The sequence below is a fragment of the Neopelma chrysocephalum genome, unplaced genomic scaffold (genome assembly GCF_003984885.1).
Source record: "Neopelma chrysocephalum unplaced genomic scaffold, ASM398488v2 Primary Assembly neopelma1_65b, whole genome shotgun sequence".
NCBI lineage: Eukaryota > Metazoa > Chordata > Aves > Passeriformes > Pipridae > Neopelma > Neopelma chrysocephalum.
Window position 1 is genome coordinate 2,785,277 of NW_020897723.1, and position 13,190 is coordinate 2,798,466.

Consider the following 13,190-nt stretch of genomic DNA (forward strand, 5'->3'; position numbering starts at 1 on the left):
AAGCACAACCCACCCGAGAGAGCAGGGGACATGGATGGAGGCTGCCCATCTGCCAGGGCCCTCCCAGGGCTGACAGAGTTGCTCCTGAAATGTTCTTTTCCATCTGAAATGAAGCCAAGAAAGCCAGTACAGCTCCCAGGTGGGTCCTGGTGGCAGCTGTGCCCTGAGCTGGCACAAGGTTCCCAGCCAGGATGGCCAGTGTTGCAGGGACGTCCCCAGGAACATGGGATGCAGCCCTGTGCCCACCTTGGGATGCTCCCAGTTCATGCCTGAAGGGCAGTGATCACCGAAAAGCAACTGCTCAACTGCATCCAAGCTGGAGCAGAGGCACCCAAGAGACACAGCCACACTGGGAACCAGATCCCCACAGCACCACACTCCAGGACAGCCAAGGGGCCACTGCTTGGAATAAAAGCTTTCTTCAGGGACCTTTTCTGCTTTGATTTGACCATGGCTGAGGAGGCAGCAGCAATACTAACAGCCCTATCTAAGCAGTTGCTCAATTAGCATCAGTAATGTCTGTGGAATGCCTGAATTCTTGCATTTTTTCCAGGGAAAAGGACACAGGGGACTCTACATGATGCTGTCCATACAGGACTGGTATTTTCCTGGAAGCCCTCCTTGTCCTGCAGCAAATAGAGACCTGGGAAAGCCAAGCCCAAGGCTGGATAGATTTAGTGTTGCTACACTGGGACTCATTTATCTTTGCTCAGGGGTGAACCCACACCGTCCTCAAGGACGGGAGCTTAACAAGCAGAGTAGAAAGATCTGAACCAGATCTTGACCTGATCTCAACCACACAGCTGTGCTGAACCAAACGTTGATTTATGTCAGCAAGAAGCCAATCTCTGCTCAGATTTGTGCCCTCTGCCACCAGCATTGCGGGAGCTGCCTGTCCACGGCAGGCAGAGCTCATCCCACCAACACTGACACAGCAGCCTGAGGAGCCTCAGAGTAAAACACAGACCCTCCTCTGGGGTCCCCAGGGCTGCCTTTCCCTGTAGGATGCTGTGCCTGGTGTTAGGAAAGACCTCAGCACCACACAGTACCTATGGGACTGTCCCAAAGGGAACTCACAGGCAACTCCTCTTAGCTTTGCTGCCAAAATACCACTTCCCAGAGAGAATAACCTCGCATCAAACATCTCTGCCATGAAACCAGTCTGGGAGAAGCTCTGCAATCAGGGACACCCACTGAGGCACAACAGCAGTGATGGGAGTGCTGCGGTAACACCCTCAGTGATGCTGGGAGCCCCAGCTCAGCTCAGGGCAGGGTTTCCAAGCAGGGTGGTGCCAGCCAAGCACAAAGGGTGCTTTCAGCAGCCCTGCTCAGTTTTACCCTTGGGCAATCATGATATCCCAATGGCCTCTCACCAGGGAACAGCTCCTTCAGTTTAGAGTCAGAAATCCTAGAAACCCAGAATCCCCATCTGGGATCCCCAAATCCAGGCAGCAGAAGGTGTCAGCTCTGCCTCCAGACAAGCCCCAGATTTGCACCACTGCCTGCACACACTGAGGCCTTTTGCCTTCCCAAATATCCTCTTGCTCCACAGGCACAGGGGGGAGAAGGCAGCAGACACCCCATCTCCCACACTGTCCTCCAGCTCAGCACCTGCTCCTTCCCACCACCAAGGAACCCTTCCCAGCCCCAAGGAGCTGCCACACCTTCCACCTCCTGCAGAACACCCCAACTCACTTCCAGGGCTGGAAGCACAAGTTGCCACTGCTGGAGATGCCCCCCTGCGCCTGGAATGAGCAGAGTGGGGGCACCAGCACCCCCCATGCTCCAAAGCACCCCAAACCCCACAGACACCAAGCAGAGCCACTTCACCTTGGCTCACTCCCCATGTAGGAGCTGGTTGCCAAGTCCAGACTTGGATCTAGCAACAGACTTTTGTGCTTTGGCTCATGGACCCTGAAAACAAGAGCTTTAATCATTGCTTGCTTTTATGCTCCGAGAGCCAAAATTGTCTTGTTAAATACAGTAAGTGATCAGTACTCGCAGCAAAGAACATTTCAATGACTGCTTGTATGGGTAATTATTCCAGGCTTGCCTCTCTTCCCCTCTTGAGAAAAACTACGGAATGTGGAAATTATTGCGAAGCCTCTCCGGGCTTGGAACGTTTTCTGCCGGTTCCAGGCAGCGCTTCAGCCTCTGCCTGCATTTTGTGCCTGCTTGTGCCCCATCCCACACACCAAAGGGTGCTGGTCCCTGGGCAGGCTGCACCAGGATCCCATCCTGCACAGGCAGGTTCACCACTGGGCTTTACTCAGACAGGTCTAATTAACCCCAGGTTATTACTCAGACAGGTTTAATTACCTGTCCTAAAGGTAACAGGAATCTCTGCCGTGCCAGCCTTGGGGTGAGCCCGTCCTCCCCTGCCTGAGCATCACATCAGCACCCTTCAGCCAAGCCCAGAAAACATAGATTTTAGGGTTTTTTTTCCCCCCTCCCCATTTACCCCTGAGTGGCAGCTGTGGATCCGTGCTTGGGCCCCCAGCTGTGCCATGGCCACAGGCAGGAACCTTTCTCTCCCAGTGCTTCTCTCCCAGCCCTCTCTAATATTCCACTATTAAAGTTGCCTTTTGGGTTTTATTATGATTTTTTCCAGAGATAAAAGAGCACTGGAGGAGCAGAGGGAGCCCCAGCACTGACCATGTCACTGGAGCTGACAGTGAAGAGCCTCAAGCTGGGAGCACTGTGGCGAGGCCAGAGCACACAGAGGAGGAGGAGGAGGATGGTGCTCAGTTGTGCATCACTCAGCCCCAACTCTGAAGGGAGCAGGGGAGCAGACTGCACTGATGGTATCTGCTCTGCTGGTCAGGGGATGCTTTTCTGGGAAAGGGGGATTTTTCCCTTGGAGCAAAACACTCTCAGCCAGGTTTGCATCCACCTTCTCTTCTGCAAACCAAGCTCGTCAGGAAAGGAAACCTTGTCAGGAGGTCTCAGGTACCAATAAATCTCCTGGTGAAACAGGGACAGGACCCCACGGCCCCCATCCCACTCCCACAGCCACGGGCAGCTCTGCTCTTACCTCCAAGGGGGATTTTGGACAGGACAATTCTGACAGTGCTGCGTGGGATGGAGGAAGGAAAGGTTCCAGGAGGATTTGGGGTGAGCAGATAAAGCTTAAAAAGATGGGACAAGGAGTTTCAGCATAAACAGCTCTGTGCAGGTTTCTGTGCACAACAAAGTCTGTCCCCAGCTGGCAGGAGGGAAATGCTGTCACTGGAGCTCATTCCCGCAGGTTTATTGCAGTAGGAGGAACAGGGCAGGTCCATCAGCTCCAATGGATACCTGGGTGCTCCAATGGCACCACCATCACCTCTGCCCCGGGGTCCCACGGCTGCCAGACAGGAGCTCCTGTACTTTGGGAGCTTCCACCTCCTATATTTGTCTCCAGACCTCCCCATGACCCAGCCACAGCCCCAGGGCTGGTTCCAGGCACCAATATCCTCCCCAGGGCTGGAGCAGGCACTCCCAAATCCAGCATTTGGGACCACAGTCCCCTCCAGCACCCGGTGATGCCACCAGTGCATTTCCCCCACCAGCTGCTCTGGGTGCTGCGTTAAACACATTTGGGTGTTGCAACCAGGTCAGAGAAAGGAGCCTTTTCCCTGTGAGGGCAGAGGGCTCCCTGTGCCCTCCACCCCGTTTTTCTCTGCCCCATTTTCCAGAAGGGGTGGGGGACCCGCACACAGGGCTGGCAGGAAGGGAGTCATTCCCGAGGAACATTGCTTCTAAACCACTCCAATATGGCAAGGCAATGTTAACCAGCTGGGAAAGCTCTTTAAAGACCCTTAATTAAAGGCTGGCTGTTGCACAAGCCCCTTTCCCATCCCCACCAGAAGCCTTTTCCCAGTTTCCTGCCCTTCATCCCTCGCACTTTCTTTCCCGCTGGCAGCGTGCTGGGGGGTGTCCTCCAGCAATCAGCCCCTGCCGTCACATGGAAGTTTGAACTCACAGCAAAAGGGAAAAAAAGGGGAAAACTCCCTCCCTGTTGCCCTTCAGGCACAGCTGCAGCAGCAGCTGCCTGCGTGGATGGCAGTGGTGGGGCAAGGCTGGCACAGCTGTGCCAGCCTGGCAGTGGGAGCATCAGTTTAATTGTCTGCACCACCACTCACCAGCCACGGGAAACTGGGAGAAACGGGGCTGGATCAGCCCCTCCAGCACTATTTCTCCCCTCTAACACTGTCCCTCATGTAATGAGCTGTGGTATCACTCAGTGCCCCACCACTCACCAGCCCTGAAGACTCCAGCCACCCCCCTCCTCCTGCCAGCTCTGTGTGTCCATGGCCCCTGGAAAAGGAGCAGCAGCAGCACTACCCCATCCCACATATCTCCCTCTACCCCACACCAACAGGGGCTACAAGATTAGGGCCTGGGGCTCATCTCCTGCCAGCAGAATCTGGCCAGAAAGGCATCGATTTATTCTTCCTAATGATATAAATTAATTAAACAAGGCAACATGTTACTGTTTCTAATCAAAGAAAAAATTTGGCATTCTCTCATGACGGCTGAGCACAACCACACTGCTCCATCCCAAACACCACCCTGGCCCTGCAGCCCCCAAAAACAGCAAGAAGGATGCCCCACACCCCTGGCAGTGCCCCTCCTTACCAGCCAGTGCCAGCTCCTGCTTCCTGAACCAGAAGAACCTCCAGAGCTTCAGAATCCCCCCAAGATTCACCTCCCTCCCAGCTTTTATAGCCTCCAGGTGCCCCACAGCCCTGGCAGCACGAGCCTCACCTGGGGACTGTGGGGTGGGATGGGTGCAGCCATACAGAGAGCAGGGAATGACCACAGATGGGCACTTTGAGGGAAGAGCATGTCTTTCCCTGTTGCAGGTTATAAACATTCCCAGAGCACATCAAGATGAAATGTGTAATTACAAATCAGCCCTGCTGCTCCTCATCTCCAGACCCACGCAAAAGCAGGGAAGGTTTAACTTCTTCCTTGTGGAGCCTTTTTTTTTTTTTCCTGCCTATTTTTGTTCTTTCCCTTCTGTCCTCCTAAATTCGGTATGAAAGAAAAAGGAGTAAATAAAAATTTTGGAAAGCTCTTTCAGCCCTGCTCTTCCTGGCTTATGGAGCGGTTGGAATGGAGGGGGAGGCCCAGAGCACAGGAACCACAGTGCTTTGGATAGCTGGGTTTTCAAAACAAAAATGGGGTTAGAAATGGAAACTTTGGTTAACTGAGACGGGGATGAAAGCTTCATTTCATACTTGGCTGCAAAGCTGGATCTCCATCACCCTCTTGCTCTGACATTTCCCCCATTTAACCTGGTGCTCCGTGGGCGTTTTTCCAGCTCCATGAGCTCAGGGGGTCTTGCCATCAACCCCTGAGCAAGCAGATGTGGGGATACCACTGCCCAGACTCTCTTCTGCCCCAGCAAACAGCACAGCTCAGCATCACCTTGTTACAACTTTATTTCCAGAGGCTTAGAGCAGGAAGATCCAGGGGGTTGAATGTTGAAGGTCCCTTCTAACCCAAACCATTCCAGAATTCTGTGACCCTGGGGAATGAAACCTCCCAGTGGAGAACACTGACTCCTTGAAACCCCCGTGGCACCAGGTGGACCCACACCAAGGACAGCACGAGTGGGACGTGGGTGCTGTCACCAACCTGCACTGAACCACTTTGGCTGGACACACATCGCTCTACTGGAGCTCTTGAAAGCAACAGAAACGCCCCAAAACTGAGGTGGACACAAGCCTGAGGTGGACACAAGCCCGTGCTTGGCTCTTCCCCCCAGGAGATTTCATCCCCTTCCTGCCAAAGCTGCTTTTATTGTCTTGATCTAATGAAGTGCAGACTTCACCTGGGCAGACCCATAAGTGGCTCCTCTCGGAGGCAATGAATAAAAATACTTGACCTCATGAGCTGCGGGGCAGCAATTAGTTTAAGCAGGGGGTTTGTGTAACACTTCAAAAGTCTTAATCCGTGCGGTCAGCCCTGGCACGGTATTTGCCAGAACCTATTGAGTAGTCTTAATGAGTCTGCAAAGCAAGCTTTCAATACATTTTGGGTCGCTTCAGATGCTTTAAATGGCATAGTCTATATGGTATTGTGCGGCTTTAGAAAGGGCCGGGCTTTAAAAAAGTATGGCTCCCTTTCACAGGGCAGACAGAAACCATCTTTCGAGCCGGGACCCTTAACGTTTTGCATATCAATATGGCTGGGGCTGAATGCAGTCACTGAGCTGAGAAATAGGATCACTATCAGCGTTTCCAGGCTTTCACAGGCACTTGGGAAACTTTAAAGCCCTTGGCGGAGAATAATTTGGTCGAATGTCGTGGCTGGAAACAAAACCTAAACAAGCAGAGCGCAGTCCATCACCGGGAGCTGCCAGCGCGGCTGACAAGGGGCTCCAGCCGCTCCGACATCCCACCCCCGGCGGGGCGGGGGCCGGGCCACCGCCGTCCTGGGGGGACATAGCCAGGGGTCCCTGCACTTAGCCCACCCCGGCATCGCTCAGAGGGCTCTGGGGCTTCAACCAGCACAAAACCAGTCCTGGCTTCATCTCTTCCCGCTGCTCTCTGACAATATCTCGGTTTATAGCGGTCATAAAGCCCCCCCAGGCTCTGGCACAGCACTGGTGGCATCTGTGTTGGTCCCTGGTGCCCTGGACACCTCCAGGGATTGTCACCATCACACCCCCTTCCCCACAAACAGGCCACTGTTTGCATTTAACTCCGACAGTCCATGAAGCCCATTCCTGCACATGTCACTAGTCCTGGGGCTGAACAGGAACATGTTCAACCTAAGCTCAGAAAATACCATCACCTCCACGGGCACAATGGAGGTGCCAGCTGGGAAACGGGAGCTGTGAGGAATAGAGCACAATGTGTGGGTGTAACTCCACCCTGGAGGTGAGAAGACAGGGGCTGGGGGTGGTTGTGCATCCCAGGAGAAGTGGGACCTGCTGCCTCCATCACCCCGGGCAGCAGCATCGAGGAGGGGAGGCACCTTGGCAGGATGGGCAGCTTTGGGATGCTGCAGGATGGAAGGAACCACAGCCAAAGCATATTTGCAAACAATGCAGGGCCTGAGGGACCTTCAAAACACATAATTAGCTCATTAAAGAGACAAATACAAGTCACTAATAAGATATTAGAGGTTAATTAAATGTTTTCCCCATCTTTAATTAAGGGAAAACTAGTTAGTACAGATTCAACTAATTTCTGCAGCCTCCTGTGATGACCCTCGATGGCTGCAGATTTGGAAATCTATTGAGATTATTGAGCTGACAGGGCAGAGTTTGGGGATTTTGTCTGCTCTGCTTGGGAATTAGGGGGAAGCAGGAATTTTCATCCTAAGGGTCAGAAATGCTCTGCTCTATCAGCTGGGTTACTCAAGGGATATAGGAAGGGATGTGATACTCAACTCCCTCTCCCTAACCCAGACTTGGCATTTATTCAAAACTACTGCTGTTAATTGTTTTCTTAACTAGGCAGTTCCTGAAGATTATATTCCATCTGCAAAACACCTTCCGTGCTCAGGGGCTGCTGCTCGAGGGCCTCACCCACCACCCCTGGGCCCTCACTGCCTGTGTCAGCACTGGAGTTTGGTTTAGCAAAATCCCACTGGTCGCCCACCCCGGAGTCCAGCTGGTTTCCAAAGGTTTTATTATGGATGGTGGATCCATCATCCACCCCCCACACACACACACAGCCCCATCCACACACCCACACATCCCTCTCACCACCTGGAACAGTCCCGGTCAATACAGATCAGCAAGATTTATATGGAAGAATATTTAATCTGGTCAGGGAGGGGAGAGGGGCCATCTGTGGTTTTATTTCTTAAATATTTCTCTCTACTCCAGAAAAGTCCATTTCTTGCCAGAAAAGGTCCCATATAAATTAGAACGAAGGGAGGAAGTTGCTGGTGGGGCGGCCACGAGCATCCCTGGACCACGATGACCACAAGCATCCCTGGACCACGATGACCACGAGCATCCCTGGACCACGATGACCACGAGCATCCCTGGACCACGATGACCACGAGCATCTCTGGACCACGATGACCACGAGCATCCCTGGGCAACGACCATGAGCATTCCTGGATCGTGGCAGCCACGAGCATCCCTGGACCCCGGCAGCCAGGAGCATCCCTGGATCGCAGTCCTGGCTCCAAATGGTGCCGGGCAGAGCAGGTCCCAGCATGGTGGAGTGCCCCGGGGGTGGCTCAGTCCCACCCAAAGTCCTGCCCTGTCATCTGATAGAACTTCATGTTGAAGGGTCTGTAGAACTCGCGCAGGCGCTGCACCACCTGTGGCTCGATCCTGGGGTGGGGCCGCCCCTTGGACTTGCCCAGGCAGCGAGGTTTGCTGCCCTCGGGCTTCTTCAGGCAGGGGAAGCCCTTGGTCTCATTGAAGTAGAAATGTTTGTCCGTCACCACCCTCTGCAGGCCCAGGAAGTCCTGGACACGGCCCATCTCCCCCGCCGGGTCGCTGACGAGCCTCTCCCCGCTGACGAAGAGGAATTTGGAGAGGGGGAAGTACTGCAGCCAGTTGTCCAGGTGCTTGGCGTAGATCCCGATCCTCACCGCGCTCCAGCTCGTGTCGATCAGTCCCGTGCTGGCGTTTTTGAAGGCCAGGGCCTGGAAGGTGGGGATGGAGGGGTTTTTGGAGAGGGTCTGTGTGTAGTCCGAGATGGCCCTGGTGACCGGGTTCCGAACCACCACGATCAGCTTCGTGTCCCGGGACATGTTGTAGATGCGCCGAGGGGCCTCCTTGGTGACAAAGTAGCTGGGGGTCTTCTCCATGGTGATCTGCCCCTCCAGAGTCCTTGGCATCAGGCTCCTGGGGAGACAGAGGGGCACGGTCAGGGCTCAAAGCACAGCTGCTCCGACCTGATGCCACGATGAGCAGGAACAAGCCCCAAAACCTGCCCAGAAATGCTCAGGGGCCTCCCAGCCACAACCCCCTCTCTCCCTCCTCTGTCCTACCAGCCAGGGACACCACCTTGGTCACACCCCACTGGTCACCTCCTCATCTTCAAACTCCTCCCCAGGAGTCCCCATGTCCTGGTCTCTCCATTCTGCTCACCCTGTCTCAGTGTCCCCTTTGTCCCCTCCAGAGTCTGTCCCTGGGAAGGGACTCCCTGTCACTCTGCCCCATCAGCAGCACATCCAGGCTGTTGGTCCCCCTTGGAGGTTCCCCACAACCCCCTTCCCAATCCAGAAATCCCTTCCCAGGACACTCCAGGACCCGCTACACATGTTTTGGGGCAGGGCTGGTTTTCATCCCCAGCCTCCAGGCAAATTTCATGTCCTGGAGGTGCTGACCCACCATGTGGGACTGGAAAGAACAAAATCCCATCACAGGGGTGATGCCCAAGCAGTAGCTGGGGATGGAGATGCCCCCAGGGCTCCCTCCTCCTCTGCCCCAGCCAGCGAGCAGTTAAAGAGAAAAAGACAGTTTCCTTCTAAAAAGAAAGGCAGGAAATCTCGGAGGGCCCAGCCATTGTGCTGGGGGAAATTCACTGCCCTGATTGTTCCCTCGTGCACTTTAATGAGGCATTAATTACCAGAGAAATTACCCAGCCGTGTCACCCTGTGTGACAGAACGGGTCCTCCCTGCCACCAGCACAGGCATCTGCCCCAGAGCTCTCCACATCCCCCTCTTCCACTCCCAAGAAGAATCATGAAATTCTGGAATGCTTTGGGAAGAGACCTTACAGACCATCCAGTTCCACCCCCTGCCACGCGCAGGGACACCTTCCACTAGCCCAGGTTGCTCCAAGCCCTGTCCAACCTGGCCTTGGACACTTCCAGGGATCCAGGGGCAGCCACAGCTTCTCTGGGATCCCCATCCCACTGCTCAGAGGGTTGTGCCCAGCAGGGAGCTGGGTCCCCACAGCAGTTGGGGACAGGAACTGGCCACGCTGCAGCCAAGGCTGTGCTGGGGGGAAGTCAGGCCTCTGCCCGGCAGCATCTGTTCCTTATGTAATGGGAAAAGCTTGAGGTTTCTGGGATTTTTTCCCCTGGACTCAGGAAAGAACACTTGATTAAAAGCACTTGTGAGTGATGCTGGGCCCCGCACAGCTCCCTCCCCCAGACAAGAGGCAAAAGCCACTTGTGGCTTCCCCCCCCTTTTATTTTGTAAGTTTTTGCACAGTGCCAGCGTTTTTAGAGCCACTTCTTGTTCCCGGTGTCCTCTCCTGGCAGCACTCCGTTGGCACCAGTGGGATGCCCTTCCAGAGGTCCCTAAATCCTGGGGCAGCCGTGGGTCCCCATCCTTTCCAGCAGCTTTTCCCCATCACCCCAAATAACAGCACTTACCAGAGAGGCTGACTGACAGAGTTCCTGCTGGGAAGCATCTTCCCAAACCAGGATCAGACCCTCACACCCACACCTGTCCCCTCCCTGCTGTGCCCATAGCCAAGGAAAACCCAACGGCATGGCTCTGGACCCACTGGGAGCACACCTCCACCCTTCCTGGGAGCACACCTCCTCCCTGCTGCCTGGCTCCCCTGCCAGTCAAGCATCTTCAGAAAGAGCCACAGGGTTTTCCAGGCTGCTTCCTGCAGCTTCTCCAGGCAACTTGCTGAAGTATCTCTGCAGTGCTTCCCTGGAGGGCACTGGGATTTCTGCACAGCACAACAGCTCCTTCCTCCTGCTCACCCACCCCAAACCCTCGCAGCAAGCACGGACTTAGGACCTAAACCAGTCCCTCTCCTCAGTGGGCAATAAAATGTTTATCAGCAGCAGCAAACTCTTGGAATGACGTGATGGGAGATCCTGGAGAGTCTGTGTTAAACCACAGTGGTGCTTTCCTCAGCCTGTGCTCCAAACCCTCCACCTTCCACTAGCCCAGGTTGCTCCAAGCCCCGTCCAACCTGGCCTTGAACACTTCCAGGGATGGGGCAGCCACAGCTGGAAAGCCTCTCTTACCTCTCTCTTCCTTCTTGCAGAGGGACAACAAGGGTCAAGCTGATCCCACAGAGCCAAGGCCATCCCTAAGGGGTCCGTGGGGCAGAGGGACCCCCAGAGCCCCCCAGGATCCCACTCACCCACACCCAGCAGTACCAGCACCTTCCCTGCCCCCATCCTGCTGGCCCAGGGCTCCTCAGCTCCCGGGAGCTGCACCTACTTTAATTAACACCAACCACACCATCCAAGGCTTAATCACCACGTAATTAACAGGGAACATTTAATAAAAACCCACGTCAGGGCAGCTCTGTTTGCACAGGCACCCCCAGAGCTGCGGCCCCTGTGCCTGTGCTAGGGTGCAGAGACCTTCACCCCCCAAACTGCCCCCCAGCAGGGACAGCTGGGTCCCAACATCCCAGGATCCTGTCGGGAACAGCGGCCTCCAAGCACTTAATTGTGCAGCACCTCCTCTTCCTGAGCAGCTCAATCACCCCCAGCTACTTGGGAGATAATTACGCAATTTCACATTATCATTAACTCCCTAATACTTTCCCCTAAATTACCCCAGTTAATTATTGATAACCCCGCTCTCCCTCCAGATCTGGCTTAAACTGGCAAAGAGCAGAGCGGGCTTTGTTATGCCCCACTTTAATGCAAACATGGGAAACTTTAATTAAATTTGCAGTTAATTCTTATTGACCTTAAGAGAACACCCTGGGAACACCAGGCAGTGCCTACAGGTACGTGACACTGCAGTGAGGGAGCACCGGGCAGCCTTGGAAGGAGTTGGGATTTCAAGAGGAGACTGTGCCCAGGAGGAGGGATACAACCCTTTTAACCTTCCTATTAAGCTGATAAATTGTGATTTTTAATTAATAAAACAACTGGCATTTGAGAGGCATCAGAGATGGGATTTCCTACACGGACATATTCAACACGTGAAATGTTTCCTCTGCTGAGGTAACATGCAGGAAGTTACAGCAGATAAAATGATGATAAAAATGCAGAAATGCATTAAATACTGATTAACAGCCGTGGCAGGCAGGGAATCAAAGCAGACTTCAAAAACTGGGCCAACATAACTTTCCAGAGTTAATTGGTTTGTGATTCCTCGACTCTGGGATGATTTTGGTGCAGAGGAAGGAGAACTCCTCCCAGCACGGAGCTGAGAGCCCAAGGGACGCACCCTCAGGAGCTCAACCTCGCTGATAAATAACTCTGCAGCCCAAAGCATCCCTGAGTTATCACCCAGGGCAGCTTCATAAGGAAAATTAACTCTATCCCAGCCAAAACCAGGAGAGCAGGACAGTCCCTGCCTACAATTCATCCCCACTGAAAGGCCAGGCAGAACCTTAGCATGGTTGGAACCTTCCCATCTGCTGGGAGCACGATGGGAAACCCCAAACCCCAGATCAACCCCAGGGGTGATGGGGGCCATCAGATCAGGGGGATGGGAGCCAGGGGGTCAGGGGGATGGGTACTATGGGCTCAGGGCTTACAGGTTCTATATTACCACCAAAAAAGATAAAGGGGGAAAAAAAACCCTTATCTATTTTTTTTTTTTTTAATGAGCATTGACCAAAAAGCCCAGACAAAAGGAGTGAAAGGAGGGGATTTCTCCCGGGTGGGACATGGTTGAGAGCTTTCTGCAGGGCAAAGAAAGTGACTCTTTCAAGGCACTAAGATGGGCCATGGGACGACGTGGGGGACAAAACCCCCGGGCAGGGGACACCCCGTGCTTCCAGGGGACACTCTCCCTCCCGGGCAGGGCGACAGGGGCTCGGTGGGGGACAGAACCGTTTTTGTGTAAATGTAAAACAGTTTGGAACCGGGAGAGGGGGGACAAGGCTCGGGACAGATTTATCCTCTCCCAGCAGACACCCGGTACCACCCGGATCTGCATATGAATCACCCCCAGGCTTATCTCAGCCCCGGGGACAAGGCTGCCTTTGTGGCCCCACGGCAGCTATGAAGTTGTTAAACTGGAACCAGTTATGGAGATATCGGCCTCTTCCTTCCAGGCAGCTCCAATAGCAGCACCTTTGCTGGGAAGAAAGGTGGGAGAGAGCAGGGAGGGGGATCAGATGTCGGGAGGGACAGATCCAGCCCCGGATCCCTGCTCCCGGCTGCCGGGGGACATCCCAGACCCCCCATTCCCCAAAAATAGTGGGGCTATGTGTGGGCAGCCGTGCTTACCCCCATCCCAGGCCACTCCATGACCTTCTCTTCCCGGAGGATGCTCCGGGGCATCTGTTGAACCTCTGCAGAGCTTGGAGGGCTGAGCTGGGAAGGCTGAACTGGGGAGGATGTAC

The 13,190-nt window shown here is 54.3% G+C and overlaps 1 protein-coding gene across 1 annotated transcript; it reads right to left on the reverse strand.

Annotated features, from left to right (window-relative positions):
- Window positions 1-8,132: 8,132 nt before the first annotated feature.
- HS3ST6 (heparan sulfate-glucosamine 3-sulfotransferase 6) lies at window positions 8,133-11,331 on the reverse strand. The gene is made up of 2 exons (XM_027684123.1): window positions 11,099-11,331; window positions 8,133-8,806 (listed from the first exon to the last, which is right to left on the reverse strand). The coding sequence occupies exon 2, from the start codon at window positions 8,797-8,799 to the stop codon at window positions 8,191-8,193; it is 609 nt and encodes a 202-aa protein (XP_027539924.1). The 5' UTR covers window positions 8,800-8,806; window positions 11,099-11,331; the 3' UTR covers window positions 8,133-8,190.
- Window positions 11,332-13,190: the final 1,859 nt, after the last annotated feature.

Bases quoted from the DNA above. Each gene is read 5' to 3' on its own strand.
- HS3ST6 (XM_027684123.1), bottom strand. From the start codon at position 8,799: ATGCCAAGGACTCTGGAGGGGCAGATCACCATGGAGAAGACCCCCAGC.